Raw genomic sequence first — 26,947 nt, forward strand, 5'->3', positions numbered from 1 at the left:
AAATTTTGGAGAAGAAGGAGTTAATGCTTTTAAGCAACCATCCGTCCTCTTACCATAGATAAGGGTGCATTCTAGTGGCAAAATCCATGCAATGCAGCTGCATGGATGACTGATCTAAACAGAAACCCGGGGAATATGAGGCTTTGGAGAAGCGTGTGCATATGTGGAAGGGGGGGGGGGGGGGTTTGACTTGAATCGCATGTAAACCTCACCCAGAATTGGCTGATCCATTTTCATTTCCCACTCCCCTGGCAGATAACCCTGTGCTTGCGAACGAACTCCCCCCCTTCGCTCAGCCATTCCTCCCAGCTGGGCTCAAGCTCGTCCTTCTGCTCCAGGTGTAACATCCCTGTGCACAGCTGCCTGGGAGGGCCATGGGGCTGCACACTGCAATTTTGGAGATTCCCTTCGCCATGCTTCCAGCTTCCCCACTCCTAGCAATGAATGAGCGCTGAGGGAGGCAAGTGCGAAGGACCACGGCCGGGAGAGCTCTAACCCTTAGGAATGCAGCGGTGGAACAAAAGACAACAAACCCCAAGCTGTCCAAGACAGAGGATGAGCACTGCAAAGTGCTTGCTTTTTTTTTTTTTTTTTTTTTTTTTTCCCCTTCTCCCTCTTCACTTCGTGCAGGGCAAGAGGGAGAAGAATGAGCTAAAACGTGCAAATTGGACTTCACATGGCAAAATTCCCCTTGTTTTCTGGCATGCCCTAAGCAACAGTGAACTTTTCCAAAGAGGAATCTAACACAGTTCTTACAAGCAGCCCAGCCCTCCCTCCTGCTCACCGTCCGGCTGCATTAACCCTTGCTATTTGGGGGTATCACGGGTGCACTCTGGCACTGGGCAAAGCCTCACTGCATTTTTACCCCTCGCTCAGGGGCAGAGGGGCAGGAGGAGAGCTGGGCGCCTGCACACACAAAGGGCTCCTTCCCCGACCAGGGCGGGCGGAGAGTGGCTCCCTGGCATGCATCCAGCCATCTCCCGGCTGCGCTCACCTTTGGAGATGATGGGAAGGTGTGTACACCGGCTCCCCCCCTCTCTGAGGGTCCCCAGCCCGCCAGCTGCCCAGGCAGCGTATGGGGGTCCATGCCCCACCAGCACCAGGTACAGTGTGCAGGATCAGGCCCTGCTAACACAATCCCCCCCCTTCCTCCACAAACTCAGAGCCCTGACCTCTCCCTCCCAGACTCCCTGCAGCGCAGGCTGCCGTGCAACCCAATTGCAATCACTTTTCTCCTTTTTTTTTCTTAAACCGTGAAGATCTGAATTTTTTTATTATTTTTTTTTTTCCTCCCCAATCTCTCTCCCCTCCCCAACCTCGGCTTCCCCATCCCCCTCCACCACCCCGTGTCTCTCCTCATAATATTATCCTTGATCACTGCCCGGGGTTTGAAGCCCAGAAGTCAGAAGCTGCGCACCCCACCCCCCACGGCTCGAGTGTGCACTGATAGGGCCCTCGCTGCTGGCACCCAGTCAAGCTGAGGTGTCATTGGGATCTCAAATTGCAGCGAGGGGCTGGCAGGCAGCCAGAGGCAGTCTATTTAAAAGACAGCCTGTTCTGCAGTATTCAGTCTCTTTAGAAACTTCTCCAGGGGAAAAGTGTTGGGAGATCTACAAAGTGGATTTTTTTTTTCCCTCTATTTTTTCCCCCCCTTCCCCCTGTTTTTTACCGCTCCTCTGCAGGCTTTGCAACAAAACACTCCAACTTTGCAGAAAACTTTTCCTTTTTTTTTTTTTTTTTTGCCTTTTTTGGCTTTTTTTTTTTCCGCTTTTTTTTTGCCTTTGCAAATCTTGGAAGAGGAAAGCGGGAGGGTTGAACAGAGCCGATCGAAACACAACTTTGCTTCATACCAAGCTTCCCAGCAGCTCGCTGCGTCGGGAGAGACTTTTTTCTCCTCTTGCAGAAGAAGAGAGAAGGAAGGGGAGCTTTGCATCCCCTCTTCCTTCTCCTGCCGTTTTTCTCCCCCCGTCTTGACTGCTTTGATGCATTAATAGCAGGACACTGGTTTTCAAGGAACTTTGCTCCCTTCCCAATCTGCCTCCTCCCAGCCCTTTGGGAAGTGTGTGTGTGTGCCTGCGTGAGTGTGTGAAATCGCCGTCCCACCTCCCCAAACCCCCCTGCTCCCCCACGCCTCCCCCTGCAACCTGTAGGCTGTGCAACCCCTGCAGGCTTTTCTCCCTTTCCCCCTTTCTTCCCTCCCCCTCTCTTTTTTGCGCTCCCGCGGATCGCGGTGCGAATCCCTCCTTTCGAGGCGAGAAAAAGCTGAAAGAAGGAGAAAAAAGAAAAAGAAAAAAAAAGACAAAAAGCAAACCTAGACGCCCCCCCCACCCAACGCCAAAAGAAAAGCAGGAGGGTCTCGCACGCCGATAATAAACCCCAGAGTGGGACGCCTGCAAGAGGGGCTGCGCTTTCAGATCCTTTTCTTTTTTGAAATTTTTTAATTTTTTTTTTTTTTTTTTTTTTTTTTTTTTGCCCCCGAAGGGGCAAGCGGAAAGCAAGCACCGCCCGCCCCCCCGCCCCCCCCCCGCCGGCGGCAGCCCCCCGCGCCCCATCCCGCAGCATCCCCGCCGCGATGCTCCTGCGGCTCCTGGTGCTGCTGGGCGCCTGCCCGGGGCTGTCGCGGTGCCTGGGCTCCTTCGTGCAGTGCGAGCCCTGCGACGGCAAGGCGCTGTCGCTCTGCCCGCCGCCGCCGCTGGGCTGCGAGCTGGTGAAGGAGCCGGGCTGCGGCTGCTGCCTCACCTGCGCCCTGCCCGCCGGCCAGCCCTGCGGCGTCTACACCGAGCGCTGCGCCCGGGGGCTCCGCTGCCTCCCGCGCCAGGGCGAGGAGAAGCCGCTGCACGCCCTGCTCCACGGCACCGCCGTCTGCCTCAGCGAGAAGAGCTACCGCGAGCAAGCCAAGGCCGGTGAGTGACCACCGCTTCTCCCATCCTCATTTCTCCCGGATGCTTTTCCCCCTTGCCGCTACCTTTTCCATCTTTCCGCCTGATTTTTTCACCCCCACCACCATCTCCCGGCTACATTTTCCCTCTTTCCGGGTGCTCTTCCGTGCCCCTCCGCTTGCTTTTCCCCCCTTTCCGGCTCCCTTTCCATCTTCCGCTTGCTTTTCTACTCCCTCCCACCGGCTGTTCTTTCCGCCCCCCCCGCTCCCCCCCCGGCTGCTTTCCCACCCTTCCGGCTGCTTTTCCATCTTCCCAGGTGCTCTTCCATGCCCCGGCTTGCTTTTCCGCCTTCACGGCTACTTTTCCATCTTTCCGCCCGCTTTTCCATCCCCACCCTCCCCCACCGTGTGCTTTTCTGCTTTTCCGGCTGCTCTTCCATTCCCCTCCACCGCAACCAGCTGCTTTTCCATCTTTCTGGCTACTTTTCCATCTTTTCTGCCTGATTTTTCTCACACACACATATACAACACACCCCAGCTGCTTTTCATCTTTCTAGCCATTTCCCCATTTCTTCCCCTCCCCACCCACTCCACCAGCAGCTTTTCCAAGCCCCTGGTTGCTTTCCTACTGCTTCTCCACCATCACCACTTCCTCTGGCTGCTCTGCCATCCCCTATCGCTTTTCCACCTTCCCAGCTACTTTTCTGTTTTTCCAGCTGCTCTTCCACACCCCCCACAGTTGCTTTTCCTTCTTTCCGGATGTTCTTCCACCCCCAGAGCTGCTTTTCCATCTTTGCGGGTACTCTTCGATCCCCCTAGCTGTTCTTCCGTGCCCCCCACTGCTTTTCCCATCCTTCTTTCCATCCATGCCCTGGTCAAACCTCCTGTTGCATCATCTCACAGCCTCCCCCAGCCCCCTTCCATCATCACCTCTGGGTTGTCCCATCCTCAGTGGAAAGCTTTTCTTCCCCCACCTTCCAGATGCACCCTCTTAGTCACAGCTGCATCCCAGTCCTTCCCCAGTTGCACCCTTTACATCTTTCCTGCATCCCTGTATTCACCCTCTCCCTGACCCCTTTCTCTCACCATATCCACCATCTCGCTCTGGGGCCTGAGCTGGCCTCTGCAGCTTGAGATACAGGAGAGGGTAGGGCACTTCCATGCAACCACCTTCCCCATCCCCAAAATCCTCAGCTCCCCCCAAAGGTTTGTTGCTCAGCCTCCGGCTTTCTCCTTGCCATCATTGCAGCCTGCTCTGCCTGGTTGCCCACTGCTGGACATCTTTGTTGGGCGATGGGTTTTAGCCCAGAGAGGTGCAGGTGCATTAGGGACACAGAATCTGTGAAAGCAAAAAATAATGATGGTGTTGCTAATAATCAGAAAGAATATGTTAAAAGCAAGCATGAAGGCTGGCATGGAAACAGCAATGCAAAGCCAAGCTTCTGAAATGTTTGCACCTTGCACGTGACAAAAGCGCGAAAGAAAGCTTCGCTTTGGCACACGTTAAGCTCCCATTTCTGGATCCTGTAGCTTGTGCAAGGACACTTTCCCTATATCCTTCCAAACACATCTGTATTTCTGCCACAGTGTGAAGGAGAGGCAGGGAGGATGTCTGCATGCACAGGGGAACGGGGAACCACTTGGCAAAAAAATCGCAGAAACAAGCCCCCCGCTTTTTTTGGTCCATGAAAAAGTCATTTTTGCTTGTTAGCAAGCTTGTGCTTATACCCGCACAATGGGAATCCGTTTCTCCTTTCTAGCACCTAATAAATCTCGATGCTTTTATTATTTTTTCCCCTTTGCTGCTTGCAGGCAGCGGTTGTGTTGCTACGCTCCATCCTTCAAAGCAAAACCAAATTCTGTGTGTATAACTTTCCCCCTCCCTCAAATGACAACAAATGTCCAAACTCCCTTAAAATCATCCAGAAACAGCAAAGCTGAGCTTGGTTTTCCGAAGGGGAGCTGGAAAGGGTGAGGGTTGGGAGGGGACATGTGCAGGGAGCGGAGGGTGAAGCCAGGAGCCGCGTTCCTGCCGTGGAGCCCAGGAAGCTGGGCAATAACCCACTGGCAACGGAGCTATGTGAAGTATCCCGGAGCGCGTCATTCCCGGTGTTTATTTACTCTGCGCGTGTGTGTGCGCGGCTGGGGGGCAGGCGGTGTGGTCAGGAAGGCAAAGCTATGCAGCCAAAACACAGCGGCGGCTGGGAGAGTGAGGCCGAGGGTGCCCCATGCAGACCGAAGGCACTCGAAAAAGCTTGGGGGCTTGGCTCCCAGCGTGAATCTCCTTTCGTTTCACCTGCCTCGCTCTTCCCAAGGAAACTGGTCCTTTGGCAGGTGCTTTGTGTGAAAGCTTTGGCTGGTCCCCTCGTAACATCACTGCTTTTGGTTTTCCTGGAATGGAGAGCACCCGTTGAAGGAACAAGGAGAGGGACAGGAAAGAGGTTGCGGGTTTGTTGCAAAATCAACCCCCTGGCACTACCTGCACTTCCAGTTTGGACTCTCCAAGTGCTGCAGGGGGCTCTTTTCGATGGGTTTTGTTCGCAGCCAGGAGATGAGCCTGAATCGGAAAGGCTGCTGCAAGAAGCCGCGTGAGGAGAGCAGGCTCCTCTTGAGATTTGTGTGATTGCAAAAAAGAAATAAAAAATAAATCAGGAATTCCTGAGGATGGGAGAAGGAAAAAACTCTCTTGGCATTCGACTGGTAGCGTGTGAGAACAAAGTATATTTTCATAGGCATGTTTCTAAGCAACGAGGCAAGGAAAGAAATTAAGTTTGACTTGAACTTTCTGGCCTCTGCCAGTTTGGCCAGCAGTGCAGGGCCCGTGCGCTGGGGAAGCTGGCCTGGCCCTCCCATCTATCAATGACCAAAATTGGCCCTGAGCTGTGAACCGCTGAGAAAGAATCAGCACTCTGCAAAATAAACTATGTGACAGCAGCGAGGACTAGATCAAACTGCATTTCTATCTATTTCTGCTCTTGCGCTGGCCGAGTTTAAAATCACAGATGCTTTCCTCCTTATAGTCGAGGTGGAGAGCAGCAAGCAGTATTGCAAGAGCCCAAGCCTGGGAGGCCGGGCTTGGCTCTCCTGTAGATGAGATGTCTCGCGTGGGGACAAGATGCTCCAGGTACCATGCCTCAGTTTCCTCATCTGTAAGCTGGGCACAACAGTACTGAGAAATGCCGGAGCTGCTGGGCAGGATGTACTCCTAGTTTGCTGAAGGCTCGGAAATGAAAGCAAGTGTGGAATTAAAGAGCTTTGGTAAGGTTCATTTTAAGTAGACGGATATGTAGGTACTGACGGGACGGTCCCTGCAGTCCTTCCTGGCATAACAGTCAGACACTGTCCTTTACCGAAAGCCAAATATCACGGCTGTAATTGACTGTTCCTGGTAAAAAACCATGAATGAGCTTCATTTATGGCACAGGCTGCAGGATTCTGGGTTTTCTCTGTTTTGTTTAGGTTTCCTTTGAAATACACCACGTCTTTCCATTTTTCTCCCCCGTGCTCCCGCCAGACTTCCTCCTGCTGAGACAGCAAGGTCAGGCCGAGCGCCTGGGAGCGGAGGGCACAGATTGGAGCCTGCTGCCCTAAAAAGGCTCGTGGAAAAACAAAGGTTGTCAAATATTTCCTTCTCCTCTCTCATTCCTGCTCTCTCATTCCTGCTCTCTTTCTAGAAAGCGAGCAAGACTTGGCAAGTTTCCTCACGAAACTGTGAGCCAACGATAACCAGGAGGGGAAAGGGGCGGGCGGGGGGGTGGGGGGTGTTGCAGAATTAGCCCTAAGAAAATCATCTTTGCTGCGTCAGCTGGAAGTAGGCGGAGGAGGAGTGCTGCCGAGCCCAAGTTCCCTGCGGCTCGTGTTCGGTGCAGTCCTTTATCCCTCCCCGGCATATTCCCCCCACCCCACTTCTCCTTTCCATTCGGGGATGCGGGGCTCCATGGGCGAGCGATGGGGATGCAGCGGGGCAGGTGGGCAGCCCCACGCCAAGGTCCAGGGCGAGGGTGAGGGTTAGGGCAGGGGTCGTGGGAGCGGGGCGCTTGGGACGCGCGGGCTTGCCAACATGTGTGGCTCGGGGAGGGACCTGGCTGGTGCCGAGCGGCAGGTCCTTTGTGCGAACCAGCTCCCGAGCTGTCAAGGCAAAAGCTAGTAGCAACAGGCCTGCAAAGCCTCGGATCCGAAACAGGAAAATCTCCATTTTTCTTTTGATCTGAAGTTTCAATAACAATAACAATATATTTAAAAAAAAAAAAAAAAGGTGAAATCCATCAGGTGCCAGCAAGAGAGCCGGGTTTCTGCGGGGTGTGTGTGTATGGGGGAGGGAGGGATGGGGTGGTTCAAACAGGAAAGGAGGGGCCTTGGATGGAAAGATTTTTCAGCAGCCTGGTTTCTAAGGAAGGAGCAAGAATATTAAGTAGTTGATACAAATGAAATTCCTGCTGGGTGCCAGCAGAGCTCACCAGAGAAAAGACGTGGCTCTGTGCGTGCGTGCGTGCTTGCGTGCGTGAGCGATAGAGCCGGTCCCGAGCTCCCGTGCAGCGCCGTCAGCCTGGACCCGCTCCAGGTGAACGAAGGGAGCCCCTCCAGAGCCTGTACCACCGTAGCCGAGAGCAGGAGCTAGCCTTAAATGGGAGCCTCTGCAAACCTGAGGGATGCTGGAGGAAGGCTGCGTGCCTCCTCATGTCAATATTTAAGCACCAGCACCCTGTGCCCAGATGACTGTCGCAGCTTTGGCACACTGGTGGCGTGAGTGCAGTCGTGTGCGTCTGGAAGCGTTCGCGTGACTGCAGGGTGAGGTGTCCCATCAGGCTCAGGAGAGAGGGGTAGGAGAGCTCAGGTACGTTTTGTGCCAGCTTTGGGACAGCCCCTAGTTTCTTTTGGTCGCGTAGTTTGGCACACGTGTATCAGGACAGCCGGGGAGGAAGGAGAGGAGGAGAAGCAGCGAGCAGGCGCTGCCTTGCACGGAGCGTGGTACTCTGCTTCCTCCTAACGTCTGCTGGAAGTTTTACCCACGCTGGATCGCAAGGCGTCGCAGATGTAGGAGCAGCTGCAGGAGCTGTTATAATGGTGGTGGTTCCCAGCGCTCTTCACTCAAACTGGAAAGTCTGGGAGCAGTCTGGGAAGGGGGGCAGGACCCTCAGCCCCTCTGGGGCTCATCCTCCTCTGCTCATTGGGGCAGGCTGCTAAGAACAGTTGCAGCTCATTTCACCTAAGTCACAAGGGAGATAAAGGGCCCATGGCACAGCAAATCCTGACTATTTTTTTACCAAGCACTTAGTAGTGCAAATTCAAGGTCGGACATAAATAAAAGCAGAATTTGGCTGGAACACACCTGCCCCTCGACGTGGGCTGCAGAGCAGCAGGATTAATATGCACAAGGCAGATATGTGTGTGAGCCTCACACACACATGTACCCGTGTTCACACGCCCACGCATGCCTGCACAAACATTTAATGTGTGCAAACACATACACACGGAGCATTTTTGTCTCTGGCGGCAGAATGGTTTCCAGGCAGCACACACAAACCTTTCTTAGGTGCAGTGGTTCTGCTTATGACTGGCACATTGGTATTTTGCCGTCAAGATCAGATATTGGTGTACAGACCGGCCTACGCTATCCTCCCACGGAGGGCTGAGAAATGAGGTGCAGCAGGTGATCATATCAAACAAGGGGAGGCAAGGAAGGAGATAGAGGCCAGATATTCCTCCCGGCCAGCTGTGTGGATCTGAACTCACCCCCCATGTTTGGAGGTGGGTTGTATTGTCTGGATGGACTAAGTCTACGTTAGTTAAATACCCTGACAGATATCCCAGTGAAGGTGCAGATAAGTTGTGGCTTGCAGAGGGCAGTCGATCCTCCTGCTGCATGCCAGAACTGGAGGACATGTGCGGGAGGCAGCGGTACCTGGTGGCATTGGTAGAGGAGGTGGTGCCAGGGGCACTGAGCGTACTGGAACCCTGCAAACTTCTCTTTGCCTAGGCAGCGACAACTGGCATTTGGGAAAGCAGGAAAGAAGAACTGGATTGGGAAAAGATGGCAAATTTGCTGAAATGTGGCAAGCTGAGGGCAGGAGAAACAATCTCCAGCATTGAGGAAGAGGAAGCAGCAGGACTTGACGACATGTGCAGGCAGAGGTCAAAGATGATCCAAAGAGTTTGTCCTGGATGAACTCACTGCCAGCCAGCAAAATAACCACCTAGTCATTTGTAAGGAGATTTTTTACAGGTAAAAATATAGATATTTTCTGTTTATCCTCAGGACAGGTGTAGCCAAAAGCATGAGGAGGCTCTGCTGGCAAGGAGGAGCAAGAACCTTATCCCACATGCTGCCATCCTCTAACGCCTGGACCCCCCAGGCCCATTTAGCAAGAGCCTCCATGCCAGGTCTCCCCGGGGTGATGTGCAGGGCTGCCCGTGGGTCACAGAGTGGGGTGGCAGGTGTGCCAGCGCTCCCGGACCCTGGGGCTGCCCATTTGAGATCACTGGGCATGGGTCTTGCTTGATGCCTACCCATCTGGGAAGGGTCACCGTCGCATCTGGTGATGAAGGAGTGAAATCCCCCATCCTCTCACCACTCAATCCCCACAAGACACCCTCTATTCTTACAGCTGCGTAGCCAAGGCTCAGCAAGATGTTATTTTTGAGGTGGGTCTTTGATACTAGTCATCTGAGAGGACCCCTTAGTGCTTATGTCAATCCACGGCTCGCAGTTAATCCCAGCAGAAGCCAGCGTAATGTGTTCGCAGAAATTTGGGACTCTCAGTGGTCTGATTTGGGCAAAATTGCTCTCAAGGAAGCCATTTCTCAGCATGTTTTGGTGGATCTTCTGTCTCTTTATGATGTTTCCAGGACAAGTGCACTAACTGCCTATCAGTCCATGTCTTTTAACCATCAGCTTCTGGCTGGGAGACCACACCTGCCTTAAGATATGCCTGCAGGGAAGGTCCAGGCCTCCCTGGCTGCAGAGACACTCTGGTCAACAGACTAAATCTTGAGGAGGCACCTTAAATTTATGGCTGAGGAGTCAGTGGGCACTTATGTGTGTTTCCATAAAGCCTTGCTCACACTGTTGCCCTCATTCTCCAGACCCCTCTGATATTCCCATAATTTTTCCCCGTGCCTCCACCCTTTTGGTACTGCCTCTTTCATGCAGAATGTGGAAATGGGGTGTCAGTACCCCCCACAGCAAACTGGCACATCGTTCCCTATTAGCCTGGCAGGGCTTGATCCTGCAAGATGCTGAGCACCTTTTTGCTAGGCCCACAGCATCATAGGCTTTCAGGCACCTAATTCCCTTTGTGGGAACCAGCTACCTCAGTCCTCGAAGGACTGTGAGGCCAAAGCTGAAGACACTGTTGGCTTCAGTAGGATTGGAAAGCTCTTAGCAGCTGCCTGCCTTGAGGGCTGTTATTGCAGTTTGGTTTGTTTGCTTGTTGGATGGACACAGCTGGCTCACTGATGGAGACAACTGGTCTGGTTGCTATTTAAGGGCAAAAAGGTAATCTTAACAGATACTTAAGGAAATGATCCCCTAGCCAAACAAGAGAGGGAATGTATCTTAAAGGTAACTTTGGGGGAAAAGTTGGCCAATAGTCATAATTCTTTTTGTAGAAATATTTTTTTTTCCAAATTCAGATGGGATTCGTCCTCAGAAGACAATTAAATCAACAGACCTATTTATTATTCATGCTTAAGAAATCAGATATTATGCGTTGGACTAATGATGAAAATCTAGTAATTAAATAAGGCAGTGGACAACTATGGAACCTGGCTTTCACTTTTTAATTTAAAGGAGATGCTGGAAAAGAAAAAAAAAGTTTTATTAGGGAGGGACTGCATGTCTTATACCTGTCCAGCAGTGAATTATGGTGCTGCCACAGCCACATGTATGTCTTAATACATCTTAATAATGTCTAAACACAAAGTGGCATACAGTCACTTTGCTTTCACTTGTGACTCCTGCTTTCCTGAAGAAATAGCAGAAACGGGTGAAATTTCACCATATTATTTCATAACCATTTCCATGTTCAGTTATCTGGTTTTGTAATAGCAGAGGTGGCTTAAGATTGCAGGAAAACCAACAAAGTGCAGCAGGAATTTTATCATTCCAGAAAGGCTCTGGACCTGTGGCTAAGTGGCATCAGTTGTCTTTCTTGGAGTTTCAGACCCCAAAATGGAGGTCTGCAGCCTTTGCTCCATCAAGGGACCCGTGGTATTTTTTCACATTGAAAAGCATCTTTGCATCGTGTTGGACCAAAGGGAATTTGTTAGTGTATGCAATGGTACAGCGCAAGGAGGGAGATGGCTAGGAGAGGCAAGAGTCATCCGTTAGGATCAAGTTTGGGCAAGTTTCTGCTTATCAGTATTGTCAGAGTACGAACATCAAACTTCTGGTACTTTTTTGTGGTACTACTTAGATGGACTGAGAGATTAAATAATGGCCAGGCCTACTTCAGGCAAAGGCCTTCTGAGAGAAGGAGTCGTTAAGAAAGTAGAAGGGAGTCCTGAGGGCAGAGGTGGAAATGTCATCACTCAGAGCTCATAGAAGTCAGGTCGGATGGTACATGTGACGATGTGTCATCTGGTACTGACACAGAGATGAGCAATGGATGATCTCACAGATCTTTTCCATCTGGTTTAAGGCAGAGCTGTGAAAGTCAGGCTGAACGCATAGAAATTAATCCAGGCTAGGCTGGAGGTTGCAATCACAGCTGCACACCTGAAATACTTGCGGTGTTGGACCAGTTCTTGTCCATCACCTGACACAGATGCATCTCCAGACTCCACCTGACGTGCCTCCACCTCTCTCTGGGACAGGCAAAGGGTTTGGCTTTCTTGGCTCTTCCAGTTACTGGCTGCTGTTGAGGCTGACAGAGACCCTGAATGACTTAAGTGAGGATGGATCATGTGATGGAGACCACCAGCCTCCATTAGGAGCAGCCTCTCTCAGATTCAGTCCCAGTAGGCCAGTTGTTAAAAGCTTCTGCTTGGTATGAAACTAAATGAGAATCAAAACCCTGACTAAAAGGCAAAAGCCACCTTCATCCATAAGCAGGCCAGAAAGCTTAGCATAACCTGTAGTAGCTACATCTCTGGTAGGACATCCTCTTCTCAGGATCATCTCCTTTAATAAAGGGGTTTCCTCTTAATTGCACATTGTTCTCAGGGTAAAATGCTACAATATCCACAGTGATATCCCAGCTTTTGATGGCTGCCAGCAACACTCTTCCTGGTTATGGTTCTCTTTCAAAGGCCTTCTTAGCACCTGGCTCTCCTATGATTTGTCACGTTTGGGTTTCAGTGATCAAAATAGTATCAGTGTCCTGGAAGCATCCTGCTTTCAAGTCCAGGTTTCTTGACATCTCGTCTATATTGACACCTGCCTTCATCTGAATTTTGGAGACAGGCCCAAAATAGTCCAAGGGGGCAAAGCTACCTACTCTTACTCCCTAGTGATGTTTCCTCCACCTCTGCTGTTGAGCTACCTTCATCCGAAAAAGCCCTCCTTGTCCCCTTTTTTCTCATACAATAATGATAGTTGATGGATGCTATTAGGCTTCTCTTCCAACCCATCACACCTCCTTCATTTCTAAAGACATAGCAAGATTTTTTTCAGGTGATCCCTTCCCACCTGGTGGCCAGATGAGCAGTTCACATCCTTTTGTTTTCATTCAGAAGACCTGATAATATATTTGTTTTCTAGGAAGGGTTTTCCTGTCTTTTTGCACAGATAAATCCTACAGAGAAACTTCTGATAAACAATTAAATGATGCTTATCAGGAGTTACTTTAGATTTTCCTCACCTTTACAGTCAGTTAGACAGAGACTGTCATACAATCTTCTTCCCTGAGTTTTCCTTCTTTGCTCTTTTCTGCTCTTAGTTCCTTGGCAGGCTAGTGGGTTTTTTGCTGCCTTTATTACAGCTGATGGAATCTGCCGCTAGGGTGGCTTTGTTGGAAACGATGCAAGACTAAGAAATACCGAATGATTTCATCCTTTCCAGGAAGTAAAAATACGTCTTGGTCACTATGATATTGAAAGATGATTTATTTAGATTTCTCTGGGTCATTCTTCAGTTCAGCTCTCAGCTTCTTCTGCAGTTTCAGCATATGGAATGGGGAACATCTGTAGTCTCCAGATGATGTGAAGGAAATATGTTTTATCTTCCTATCATCAGTGCATCAGCAACAGGAGCTTCTTGATGTAAATCTAATCCTGAAATACTTCCTTCCCCTCCACTTGCCAGTTCAGTTCCCTGGACGATAACTTTGTTCAGGAAATGTCAGGCTGATACAAGCAGCTATCTAAAAACAGAGTGCCTGCAGTTTTGCAAGATGGTGCACGTTACATCATTTAATTGTAATGGATGGATGTTTGTTCATCATCTTACTGGAAGGAGAAACTCTGGAAAGTTACCCAACTCTTTTACTAGTAGGACATTTTGGGTTCCCTTGTGCACCAAAATGGTTGTTGCTGGGATCCCCAAGTCACTGGTCACACTGCCTGTCCACCACAGGCCCAGACCTTCACCTGATCTTGGTGTGCCCTGTATATGCATTGCTAGCTACCAAGCCTCTGTTGAGAACTAATCATAGCCAGGTTTAGGAACTCTCTGGAGAGAAAGAGACAGGTCAAAGACAGCAGTGAGCCCCAGTCCTTGCTTGTACATCCCAGGTCAGAACCAGCCCAGCCCTCCAGCTGATGGCCAAGCTTGGCTTTTCCACCACAGCATAGATGCCTGGAGCCTGCTGAACTAACAGCTAGCTACATGTAGGAAAAGAGCTTACATCATGGAGCTTCCCATCTCTAAACCTGCTTTTCTCCTTGTTCTAGAGAGTTGCTCCCAGGGAGTTTTATTTTGTGGCTGTAGCAAGGAAGGGCAGCTCAGGAAAGTATCATTTGGCACGCAGCAGTGCAGATCCTTCCTTACAGTTCAAGTTCCCATAGCTGTACCTCTCCCACCTACGCGGCACTTGCTGGCACTGCAGAGAAGTGGTGCTGACCCAGAGATCCATTCCTACAGATAGGCCCCGCGCTTCCAGAGCAGACCAAAACATGAGCTGGTTCCCTTGAGAGCTCCTTTCCCACATGCTGAGCTGCATTTCTCCCCCATCCAGCTCTGTATGAGGACACTGAGGTCATCAGGACGATGATCTCCCTTTCCCATGAATCCTATGTGAACCTGGGGGCAGCCCAAGCACCTGATATTCATGCTCTGCAGGTGAGCCCTGGCTGATGCAGCAGAATCTGCATCCGCAGGTTTCTGCTGAGGAGACAAAAATCTCCTGAGAAAGAGCTGGTCTTCCAGGCTACTTCAGCAAAGCCCAAACAATAACTTCGGGAAAAAAAAAAGCCCACATTATAGCACATTCCTCTGCCATCCATTCCTGCTCTCCGAGGCTCTTCAGGTATTCCTGAGCTGTTCCCAAGCATCCTACTTGGGCCTTGGCTTAATAAAGTGGAGATAAGTCTTAATCTAGGGTTGAGTCCTTCTAGCCCTCTGGTTGCTTTTCCATCTCTTCTCTGAGCTTGGTCCCACAGATCCACATCCTTTTCTTTAAAGGTGTCTCTGTGGGACAAGAAAGTGAGGTCCCAGCAACTTTCACCATGCTGTCACAGGGATTTAAGGTACTGGGATAGCCCAGAGCTCTCTTCCAAGAGCTTGTGTGGCTTTTGGGCTGTGGACTATTTGGACTCTGATCATATGTCTTTGGTAGGGGACTGGGCATGGTGAGGCAGAGTGGGTGTTTTTGTGGGTGCTCCATGTGCTTTGACTGCTAAAGACCTCCTTCCACACTCTGCAAATCACAAAGGAAATGGGTGCTCTTACCACTGCTCCTGTGCCTGTAAAATAGTTTGGCCCTGCTGCCCATGAGAGCTGCACCACAGGCTGCAAGGGGATCAGTACTGAAGGGGTGGTGAGATTTATCTTTCTTAACTTCAGACCTTAAGTGAGACCATTGGAATCACAGGAGGAGACACTGGAGCCTCCAGAGATATGTCATTCCACCCTAAAATCAGCGCCCAAGCCAAATGATAGGGCTGGTCACAATTTGTAGGGTGCAGCATCTCGGCAATGACTTAGACATGGAGTTGAGCCATCCAGCGAAGCCCCAACACCTCTGTGTTAGAGAACAGGCATTATTTGACACAGATCTGTCATAAATGCCTGTTGCATGTTGCCGGGACTTGGGGGAGATGGGGTGACAGTCCAAGCAGGGCTGCTGTTTTTCTGTCCTTCTCGGTGTGTGGTGTCTCCTCCCCGTCTCTGATCGCCTGCGAGCATCACCAGCGTGCTCCCTCGCCAGTCCCCACCAGACCGGCCACGCCGGCCTGCCGTCAAGTCCCCACCAAAGCACAAAAGTTCGTCGAAAGTCCAAGGCACATTGCAGCTGGCTCTCCGGCAGCCAACGCCTGGGGCTAGCGGAGGGATCGGCTGGAGCCTGCAATCCCCGGCCCTGGCTGCTCCTCCTCCAGTGGGTGCCAGACATCCTCGGGCTGGGCGGCCGCCTGAGATCACTGCCTTACCTCACCGGGGCGGTGGTCCAGAGCAGTGACCCTGGCCCTGGGCATCATGCCTGAGCCGGCTCCGCTGCCCACCCCCACGGGGCTGTGACGAGAGGCTGGGGGTCATTCACCTCTGTGCTGGGGTGTTGCGCCTGCAACAGGAACATAAATGAGCTGTTCTTCGTTAGGGCGGTGAAGGCTCCCCTCTGTCTGGGCTGATCCCGGTGGCCCCTGGGGAACTCAGGAATGCTTTTGCTCAGTTGTGCTCTCCAGCTGCAAAAGGGCGCGAGATGAGATGACCCTCCTCATTCTGCATCCCTTCCCTGCCTGCATTATCCTTTCCCTGTCTGCATTTCAGGAATGCAAACACAGCATCTGTCCCTGTGTACAGACCAGGAGGGAGGGATTTTTATTTTGCCATCATGGTCACAGGTGCAAGTCCACGCTGGGGAGGAACTTGCCTGCCCATCCCAGGAGGTCTCAACATAGGTCAGGCACGTCCCCTCCTCTGGCGTGGGGACAAGTGGGGAGGGCAGCAGGAGGAAATGCACGATGGGGTTTTTTTACTAGCCAGGGACCTGAGCACAGACTTCCTGTATAAGACCCAATCTGAAGAAAAATAGGTAAATCTCTAACATGATTTTCAAGTGCAAAAGCTGTTTTCAGGGGCAGCACTGATGCGCCTTCCTCTCCCAGCCACAGGGAGCCCAGGGAAGCTGCTAAGCATTGCCCAGCAAGAACCAGTACCATAAAGGATGGGGGCGGAAGGAGAAATGGGAGAATCCTGTCCCTCCAGCAGGTACAGGGAAGAAGACAAACATTAATTTCAGCATTCACTACCTCTGCCTGCGTGTGCGCATAAAGTCCATCAGGAAGACGTAAGAAGCCGGCATGGGGCTGGGCAGATAACGGAGCCACTGTAGATAGGTATCTGCAGCTGTTTGTGCCGGGCAGCTGTTGTTACGGGTGAAGCTTGGAGGGAGCATCCTGATCTGGCTCTGATTAGCACTTCAGGGTCCCGATCGATGGGAACCAGAGAAAAATCCCTCCCTCTGTCCACCAGTCTCTCCCATAAATATTTTCCCTTCTCTGCTGCCAGTGTCAGCTGCCTAGTTGTCTGATCCCAGAATATTGTCCTTCCCCTCAAAAAGAAAGCCAAGGTGTCAGAGATCACCCAGCTAGGTCTGGAAAATGCCACGTTGTTGTAAGCGGCAATGGGACAGAAAGCGGGGTCCTCCAAAGACAGCTGCCACCAGGGCCCAAAATCACAAGGAGCCCGTTGGAAAAGCAGAGTGGGGGGATCACTTGTGAAGTCCTGCAGCTGAGGATATTCCCTTCATGGGAATACTGGGAGGTGGCTCTTCATCCTGGGGGTAAATCCTCCTCTGGTGGAGAGCAGAGACTTTGTGCACTGTTGCACTGCACTGTATAGTGGGAGACACTTGCGCTCTAAGCAGCGATGTTTCAGCTCCTGGGTAACGTAAGCCTTAATTTCCACCTTGTGACGAGCACCTCTGAACAGAGATGGGTGAGTTTGGGGGCAAAGGAAAGACTGGGCAACTTCTCAAGGTCTCCACCAGTGATATTTGCTGTAGTTCTTATGCTAGAGGTTTAACTGAGATCCCCGTTAAGTCTTTCTCCAACACCTTCCTGCTTAAGCGATGTATTATGCTTGTGCTCGTGCTGTAAATAATAATAATCATGATAATAATCACGAGGGCTGTTTAGTAAGGTTGTGCTATTGTGCTTGTCTGTCTTAGGTACATGTGACTTCTTTTTTGGGTGTTTGAACAGGACAGCAAGTCCTCTAGCAGTGGGCTGCGGATGTAACGAGCACGCATCATTAGCAGCAGCAGTCAATAGATACTTTTCCTACCTTCCTGCCAGAAACCGATGAAAATGTGTTATGAAAATTCAAGCCTCCTAGCCATTTGGAACAAGCTTCCTGCTCCTCTCTGTCATGTCAGCAAGCAGGGAGGCAGTGTTCTCACACGCCCTACACCCACGTGTGAACACACACACGCACCTTGTGGGGACCTCACACATGTCCAAAACTTCTGGAGCACAGAAGCACCCAGGCAAGGTTTTGGCCCAGGCCCAGGAAGGTGTGCAGGCTGCTCTGGGTGATGTCTGTCAAGGACAGCAGGCAGCTGCACAGGAGCAATTTGCAGCTTCCCAGAAACTGTGCCTGGTATTTTGCTACTCCATGTACCTTGTGTAGGGGCAGGGTGAAAGGGTTGGAAATGGCTCCTGCTAGGGAGCTCCCTCTGGCCAGCCTGGAGCGAGGAGAGGGTACTAAGCCCTTAGCCCTGGGGCAGAGAACAGCCCATGCTCTGCTATGGGTATTTTCTGCCTCCCAGGGCTGATGGGAGCCTGCATGTATTAGGACACCACCACCACAGTCCTTCTGGCCGGACTTGTGTCAGGAGCCTCTCCAGATGCTCGCCCCTCTTTCCCTGGGTCTTCCATGGGCACCACAGCATCAGACCAGACATGAAGCCATGAGGTGGCTCTGAATTTAGTTCAGTATGCTGCCTTGGCTGTAGGGTCAACATCCCCTTGAGGTGACTACAGTCCAGGTCTCACCTCAAATCTAGCCAGGCATCCTTGCCTTGGCCAGCAATGTCAGTCTTCTGTGTCACCAGTGAGCCTGGGACCTCTGCTGAGAGGTCACCTCCTCCTAAGGAGTGGGGAGAAGGGATGGAGATGTGAGAGCCACCCACCTCCTGCTTCCCACTGTCCCCTGGCTGGAGACGTGGTGAGTAGGACCTTCCTGCCTATGCCTGAAACCCAGTCGCCGGGTTGGCAAGGTGCATGGGAGTAGGTAGGAAGGGGCTGTGCGGTGGGCCAGATCCTGACAGCGAGGGAGGAGGAACTCCAGCCTCCTTCCTGAGTCTCAGACAGGCACAGTTAGAGCTCATTGGGGCAAATGGGGCATTGCTCCTGCCAGCACCTCCTCGGGAGCAGAGGTGCAGCCGTGTCAGTGCTCCCTGCCACAAGCCAGCCCTGGGGTGGCAGATGGAGGTTAATGAATGAGCTGGTGGGTGAGGATGGGCAGGCGGGTGCAGGGGCTCTGGAGATGCTGACATGGGTGTCTGGTCCTGGATGCAGTGGGCGGCTGCAGGTTGGTGTGGATGAGGCGGCCAGGAGGCGAAGTGGGGGCACTGTGTGGGTGCTGCCCACCCCGGCTCTGCCCGTCCCTCTGCGTTGGCACGGGGAAGGTCCCTCACCAGCTGCCCGGAGCTTGTCAGGAGTCTGTGTGTCAGAGAACTCTGCCCTTCAGTTTGTCAAAATCGTCTTGTTAGTATCAAATTAGGGAACAGATATTCGAGTACATGAGCCAGGAATTTTCCTTCTTGCTGAAGGAAATTAGGCTATAAAAAACATCAGAGGGTGGAAGAAAGGGATCCCTCCAAGGCATCCATGCGGTTCTCACTGGGAAATAAAGACTCAAACTAGACACCACTGCTGAGCAGCAGACAGAGGAGTCCCACCACAGCCACCCTTGTCGTATCGCTAGTTGAGCAGGGACCCATGCATGCCGGGCAGGGCGAAAGGGGTCAGTTCCAGGTGCTTTTTCAGCCACGCAGGAAGCACTGGACTTGGGCTGGGAGCTGGGCAGCTTTCAGTGCACACCAGCCCTTGGCTCCCTCTGCAGAGCACTGGGCTCCTGCGGCTCCCATCTCCCCTTGCCAAAAGGCCTCCATGTTAGTGCCCAGCTCCCAGCCCACTCTGGCTGGCTGGCAGCTTGCAGGAAGCAGAGAAATAACGCATTTGCGGAGGCTGAAGCTGCTGACCGTATGAGCAGGCTGAGCCGCTGCAGATACCCATTGCACCACAAGTCCCGGGGACTGGACACCCCGTACTGTTTTTCTGACTGAATCCTTGCTGCCTTGTCCCATTTGTTTGTTATTTTAGGTTTTCCCAGGTAGCTGTGCCTCTCATATTTGTTATTGCAGAGTTAATGAGCTGTGCCCCTCTTGTGTTATTGCAGGGTTGCCTGTGCTGGTGTGAATCCTCCCCTCCCCTTAATTACCGTAGCGCAGCCCAGGGAGAAGCCCTGGCTCTGCCATGTCCGTCCCTGGCAGTCGGTGCCAGAGGGGATTCCTGGGACAGATCACAGCGTGTTTCATTGCTGTGGAGGGGCTTAGTCACTGCAGATGTCTCTGGTTTCCCTTCGAACCTCAGATTGCTGCAGCATCTTTGTAGCAAAGGATGCTCTTCTACTGCACCTTGTACAGTGTAATTTCCTGGGGGACAAGATCATTCCCAATTTAATCAATTTCTTCACTATCCCTTGTCTGTCATTCCCTTATAATAGAGAAGCCCCAACCTGTGGGGACCTTTGAGTCATGCAGCAAGAAAAAAACCCCAAACATATGAGCATCATGGGGCAAAATGGCAAGAGAATCCCATCCTGGGGGTACATGCAAGTCCTGAGGACGGTGCGTGGGGTTATTTACATTGCTGTGGGCAGTAAAGAGGATGCTAAGTCTGGGATGCAGACCCAATTCGGGTCTTGTGGAAAGAGAAGAAATAAAGTCTGCTTTAATAAAATAAGTGGCCATGGAAAACTTTCCAGTTTTGCTGGGAGAAGGCAGGTCTGTCTTGGCAAGGAGGGAGGGGAGACTGGCAGCCGTGGCAGGCTTGGGTGTCCAGTGACCAGCCTGTCCCCTTGGCCACCTCCAAGACCACCCCGCTGGGGCTGTGTGTGATGGGCTGGTGCTGCCATCTGCCACTGAGCAACGCCTCTGTCCCCCCTCGCCAGGCATCCCCAGGGCACCCCTGGGCAGCAGAGCCATCTTCCTTCCCCATGGGAGTGCATCTGGGTTCTGGGGAGCTGCCAGTCTGCGGGGAGAAGGAGGGGCAGAATTGGTGCCCTGCTGTCTTCACCGTAGTGTTGCGGAGGGGACAAGCGGGGTTCACTGGCATGGAAGTTGCGGGAGACATGGTGCAGGGAGGGATTTCAGCTGCCCTGGTGCTCTGCCTGCCGCCACAGTGGGTTTCTCTGTGCCTGCCCGCTGACCCCAGCACAAACCTGGCATCAGTACCAGGCTGCTGGGAACCAGGGACTGGAAGACCGGGAGCCTCAGGAGCCTTAAACTCTATTCAAATTTAGTCCAGAAATAATCCTTTTTCACTCTGGTGGCTGTACTAAATGTCACAAGTCATCTAAGTTTAGACTGTCACCAGCTCTCTCCTATATATAACCGCACAGGGCTCCTGACTGCATCCTGCTGGCACAGGTCATGCTGGGGCAATCCAGGGGGTGTACAGGAAAGCAACTGCCGCGGGCAGAGCCTATACGTGCTCCTCCCTTGCCATCGGTACTATTGGTGGCATCTACGGTCAGGCAGCACCGCTTGGCAGCGTTACCCTGGGCTTTGCCAGCTGCTCAGTAGATGCCAGCGGACAAGGGCTGGTTCGGTCCCATGAGCGTGGGGCTGCAGATTGAGGACCCTGGAGATCCCAGCACTTGTCAGCCACATCTTCGGCATCGCTGCCGAAGTGTCTGCCCAACCGCATGGTGGCTTTGCTGTGGGATTGACCTTTACTTTGGAGTTGTCTCATCTTCAAGCATCCCTGGCTTTTACTCTTGCATCTGCAAGGCGGGGTTGGTGTGAATTTGTCACTTAATCCTCTACCATGGCTAAACAGGGGCTTCTCTGCCACATTTTGTGTATCATCTGGTCCTTTCTGGGTTTGGGATAATCCTCCCACCAGTCCTCCACTGACACACTGCAAACAATGGTGGCCTTGTACGTAGGCGTCCATCCTGACTCCCAGCTCCTCCGTGCCCTCAGACATCTTCCTGTCCTGAGCTCAAGGGGTCACACGAAAGCCATGCCAAGTCCCACACAGTGGGATAAAGTCAGGGCTGTAGGCAGCAGCTGGGAAAGGGATTTCTTTGGTCATCTGTTCCTGTCCTGCCTGGTGCAAAGATGTCCTCTGGGGTTGGGCAGGAGGCTCTCCATGCAAAAGCAAGCCGCAGTCAGCTCATGGACAGTTTGATATCCCTTCCCTTCCAGAACGGGAGTCCCGAGAACACGAGGAGCCGACCACGTCGGAGATGACAGAGGAGACCTATCCACCCAAGGCCTACCGGCCCAAGCATGGGCGCCTCTCTGAGCTGAAGGCCGAGGCCTTGAAGAAGGACCGCAGAAAGAAGCTGACCCTGGCCAAGTTTGTGGGCATGGCGGAGAACACGGCACACCCCCGCGTCGTCATCCCCGAGCTCCGGCAAGAGTTTGAGCTGGTGGGTGCCTTCGCCTTCCTTCCACGGGGCTCCCGCGGGCAGGGGGCTGCGGGAAGGCTTCATCCCCCTGGGGAGTGGGTGCCAATGGGGGGGACAGGGGACCTGGGGGCATTTGCAGCTGGAGGCTTGCTGCAGGGCGCTCCCCTTCTCACGCTCCATCTTCTCCCTGCTCGCAGGGCCCCTGCCGCAGGCACATGGAGGCATCCCTGCAGGAGCTCAAGAGCAGCCAGCGGATGGTCCCTCGCGCCGTCCACCTCCCCAACTGCGACCGAAAAGGCTTCTACAAGAGGAAGCAGGTAAGAAAGAGCCCCACAGAGGGATGCTCCCCACGCAGGGAGGGTCCGCTGCTCTGGATGGAAAGGATGGAAGTTTTTCTTCTGCTGGGCTGGTGGGGAGGTTGCTGTGAGCATCTCCAGGCACGGTTGTTGGTGGGTGGCCTTGCTGGTGGCTCCGAGCGCAGTCTGGTCTGAGGCAAGCAGCCTGAAGGAGCTGGTGTGGGAGGAGGAAAAGTCAGAGGGCACCGGGCTGGGGTAGCAGCGGGGATGGAGATGTGCTGAAAGCAGAGAGCAGGAGCTAGGTCCTACCCAGGGGATTGCATCACTGGGGTGAAAGGGGCCAAGCGCAGGGCTGATCCGGATCCCTAGCGCGAGGGAGCCGCAGGGCGTCTGGTGGCCAGCTCCTGATCTCTGCCCTTGGGTGTCTCCCCAGTGCAAGCCTTCCCGAGGCCGGAAGCGTGGGTTGTGTTGGTGCGTGGACAAATACGGCATGAAGCTGCCAGGGACTGACTACCTGAGCGGAGACCTGCAGTGCCACGCATTTGACAGCAGCAACGTGGAGTGAAGTCGCATCCCCTCCCTCTGCCCCATCACTACCTACCCAGGCTCCCTTTCACCCTCCCCTCCGCACCTCCCCGCGCCCCGGGACTCCGATTCCTTTCATCTCATGTAAGAAGAAAAAAAGAAAGGAAAAGAAAAAATAGAAAGGAAGGAAACAAAAAAAGAGAAAGGAAGAAAAAGGAAAAAAGAGAAAAGGAAAGAAAGAAGTAAAGTAAAAAGAGAGAAAAGAAAGCAAGAAAAGAAAAAAGAAAAAAGAAAAGAGAAAAGAGAAAAGAAAAGAAAAAGAAAGAAAAGAGAAAAAAGAAAAGAAGAAAAGAAAAGAAAAGAAAAGAAAAGAAAAGAAAAGAAAAGAAAAGAAAAGAAAAGAAAAGAAAAGAAAAGAAAAGAAAAGAAAAGAAAAGAAAAGAAAAGAAAAGAAAAGAAAAAAGAAAAGAGAAAAAGGAAAAGGAAAAGGAAAAGAAAAAAGCAAACCCTGAAGAAACTGAGGACTCGGAATCTACAGCAGCCTCTTGACAACAAGGACTCAGCAAGGAAAGGACAGAGCCAGAGACAAACCTGCCGTGGCCGCTCCGCCATCCCGCGCCTCTCCCCAACGCCACCTGTGCCCCCCTGCTGCAAGCAGAGGCCACCCTGATGCAGGAACCTCTCCGAGTTGGTGATTTTCCAGTACGGGTTTCAGGCGGGTTAATTTTTTTTTTTTTTTTTTTTTTTTTTAGCCAGTCATTTTCTAAAGGGTCTCGAGAGAAAACCTTGCGGCCACCAGTGTTCCCCCTCCTCGCTGCAGTCCTCCAGAGTCTCTTCCCCACATCGCTGGGACTCACTCGAGTCAACTTGATTTGACTTCAGTCTCAAATGACAGCCCGAGGTCCAGGCAGATTTCGACACGTTGGGAGGAGGAGTGGGACTGCTGGCTTCGTGTCTGGAGATGAGCTGGGGAGGGAAACACAGCTCCTGCAATGGCACAAATACCTCCCCCCAAAAATATTCATGGACTTCAAAAAGAAATCATCCAAAAACGAAAGACAACCTTCCCCATCCAGTTCCTCTCAAACGGGAGGTCAGAAATCTTTTTGGACAAGTGGAACTCTGACTGTTGTCCATCCAGGTGTGGAAGCATTTGTGCGTGTGTGCGAGTGTGTGTGTGCACGGACGTGGCTTTCCTCCTTGCAAAATTTCACCTCGAAACCTGCAATCTGGAGGGCTTAACTGTAAGCAGGGGGAGAGATGCTGCCCCCTCCCAAAAAAAGCATAATAACCTGCCAGACTGAACACGGGAGCAGAGTTACGGAGGAGCATCAGTGCCTGTGGGATCAGGGCCCTGCCAACGCCAAGGACTGCATCCGAGCTGACACCGCAGATACTCCATTGCTGTCCACACTGAAGCATCCCTGTGTGGGGACAGGGGGATCGGGGCCAAAACTCTTCACCACCCTTTGCCACCACAAGGAAGACCAACTATGGAGATATATTTTTAATTTTTTTTCACAGCCAAAAAAGCAGTTTGCTCCAGGGGAAAAAAAAAAAAACCAAACCTACACTTTGTTTTGTCTTGGATTTTTGTTAAGGCTGGTTTATAGCCTTTCCCATGGGTAGGAAAATGCTGGTCTCCATCCTTTCACACTGAGGATACTGCTCACATTGCCATGGCTGATTCCCGCCACCCTGCAGTATGATCCTGCGACTGGCCCTCACGTTTAACCTGGGATCCAGCTCCTTGCTGAGTGACAGCAGGCACCACGCCATGGAGACCCACTGCCTCAGGCGTGCTGGGACAGCCCTCAGCTGCCTGCCTGACTTTTTTGTTGTTTTTATTTTTTTTACATTTGATTTTGGGACTGTTGCCTCTCATTTCCCCATGACAAGGGCCTCCAGGATGTTGGTGCTGGGAGGAGATCCTGCAACGAAAGGAAGGAAGGAAAGGAAAGCGAGCTGTGGGGTCTGGGCGCTCCGATCCCAGTGGGCAAACACACACCCACTGGGGACCACATCCCACTGCCACGGCTGGAGCTGGCAGCCAGCACTGCCCAAAGGACCCAGCCAATCTCAGGGGGAAGGTGTCTGCACCCCCAAAAGCCCCTTTGAGCCTGACGGAGCTGGGCAGGGAGGAAAGGGGGTCTGCAGCGCCAGCGGGTCCTAGCCAGCAGGGATGGGACAAGGGGGATTCGATGCCAAGGGGCTCTGGCGGAGGGTCCTCTCCATCACGGACTGGGCACCCCTGTAGCCTCCCATGGCACAGCATCACTCCCCAAAGCATCCTGCAGTCCCCCCACAAGGATACTTGCCCCGATTGAGGGCAGGACTGGATGTCCTGTGGTTGTTTCCCCTGGAGTTATGGTGGGGGCGAGTTTTGCCGATGGACTTCATGGAGATCCCATGGTGGGGCATGTTTGGAGCTGTGGATGAAGTGTCTTCCCTTGCTGAAAAGAAGGGGGTGCCACCAACAACAGATCTGTCCCCCAGAAAAACCTGCAGGAGCGAAGTGACCCCTGTATTGGTGAAGGGGAGCACCGTGCTGGGGCCGAGAGAGGGACCCCTCTGGGCTCAGCGGGGCTGATGGAGCAGGGTCAGTTTGACTGGGGGGGGGGGGCTAATGGTGCAGTAAAGGTGGGGTGAAGAATGGGTGAAGAGAGCAGATGGAGGAGGAGGAGGACCCTGTGCCAACCCCAAGGGCCCCAAGTCGCCATTGTTGCCGCTGTCTCTCATCTCCTCTGCTCGCCAATCCCTGTGCAAAACCTCCTGACTGTTGTAGGCCAGTACCACCTTCCCCAGGATCCTTCCCTCCTTCTCTCTCTTTCTTGCTTTTTTTTTTTTGTTCATTTGTTTGTTTTGTTGTTTGATTTCCCAAAACTTGAAAGCCTTTGGCTGCAAAGGAGACGTGCTGCCAGGGCGGGATGGGAGTGGGCTGAAGGACAGCAGCTCCCCATGACCCTTGTCTTTCGGGCTAATGCTTTTGCAGGGTGAGGGTCAGCTGGGAGGGGGACACAGGCTGCCTCCCTGACCTCCCCCTGCAAAAGGGAGTCTCAATCATGGCCCCAGGAGCCCAGAGCACCAAAATCTATCCCACACAACCTCCCTTCTGCCTGCACATCCAGTGCTGGGATGGCACCGCCTGTCCTGTCCCCACCAACCTGGGGGAAGAAGGAGGAGGCAAGGAGGGGGACTGTGCAGCCATCACCCCCAAAACCACCTTGGCTCCTGGAGCAGGGCACTGAGGAATGCCCTGGCTGCCTGCTCTCTCCGGGATCCCCAGCAGGACCAGGCTGTTTGCAGGCTGCACTAACGTTTAGGACCGGGGTTGGGCTGGGGGGTGAGAGCAGCTTCAAGAGGGGTTGGCTACCCCCCGGGGCGGCAGTGATGAGGTGCTCCCATTCTCAGCACCCAGCAGCACTCCTTTGCATTTGAGGTGAGAATACCAAAAGGGGCAGATTTGGGAGCTGGGGAGGGCTGGGTGAGCAGTAAGGGTGGGTTGAGGTAGATGGGGAAGTGCTGGCAATTTGTGCATCGGGGGGGGGGGGGGTGGGTGGGTGTCTCCAACTACGGTGTTTGCACTGAGTCTGCACCCATACCTGGAATGTGAGCTGGGAAGGAGAGAACAAGGATGGCGCAGGGGTCAGGACAGCCCTTCTACCACATCTCCCCAGGGAGCAGCGCTCGGCGGCTGGGCTACCCCTCGTCTGTACTGCAGTGGACTTTGAAAACCACTAGTACAAGAGCATTTTGCACTATTTCTCTGCTCTATCTCCCCCCCTTCTCTTTTTTCTCCCTCTTCCCCATGAAAACTTTTTTGTTGTTGGGGGTTTTTTTTGTTGTTGTTATTGTTGATTTTTTTTTTTTTCCCAAACGGAGCATTGTATATTTAACAACCGACAATTCACCTCGCTTCCAGACCGCTGTCCTGGCACTGGCTAGGAGCCCTGCCTAATGTGCCCCCCCTCCCCAGCCCTGCCAGCCCCCCCACTGCTGCCATCGGGACAGACATCACCGCGCGCGTTACTCACCGTTGTAACACAGTTGTTAAAACACACCAGATTCCGAGTTTCCTGCCTGGTTTTTATCTTTAAGCAATACTCACTACACATTTTACGGTAGCTTTTTATAGCTTTACGTACATACGGTAGCTCTGTTGTTTCGTTTTGTTTTGTTTTTGTTGTGGTTTCTTTTTCCAGTAAACAAGAAATACTCATAATCTTACTGGTGGGAAAAAAAAAAGCAGTTTGTGAAAAACTGACAATGGAAGAAGAGCTTAATGCTCTGTTTAGCATTTTGTACTTAAAAAAAAAAATCTCACATTTTATTAAAAAGTGAAGATTGCTGTATACTATTTATTCAACTTATAATTTATGTTACTCTTTGATCTTTGTCTTTTCTCATGACAAAGCATTTATTTAATAAAGTTATGCATTCAGTTAGCTTGTGCCTGACCCTTGTGGACCCTCTCTGTGCCGGGGCCTGCCAGCAAGCTGCTCCAGCCCC

The 26,947-nt window shown here is 52.4% G+C and overlaps 1 protein-coding gene across 1 annotated transcript; it reads left to right on the plus strand.

The window, feature by feature from the left end:
- Positions 1-1,559: 1,559 nt before the first annotated feature.
- Positions 1,560-26,883, plus strand: IGFBP5 (insulin like growth factor binding protein 5). Its single transcript, XM_075756977.1, has 4 exons — positions 1,560-2,903; positions 21,412-21,638; positions 21,815-21,934; positions 22,347-26,883. Exons 1-4 carry the CDS (start codon positions 2,573-2,575, stop codon positions 22,476-22,478), a joined length of 810 nt encoding a protein of 269 aa, XP_075613092.1. The 5' UTR covers positions 1,560-2,572; the 3' UTR covers positions 22,479-26,883.
- The last annotated feature ends 64 nt before the right edge of the window (positions 26,884-26,947 follow it).

This window comes from Balearica regulorum, chromosome 6 (assembly GCF_011004875.1).
Source record: "Balearica regulorum gibbericeps isolate bBalReg1 chromosome 6, bBalReg1.pri, whole genome shotgun sequence".
In the NCBI taxonomy this organism is placed as follows: domain Eukaryota; kingdom Metazoa; phylum Chordata; class Aves; order Gruiformes; family Gruidae; genus Balearica; species Balearica regulorum.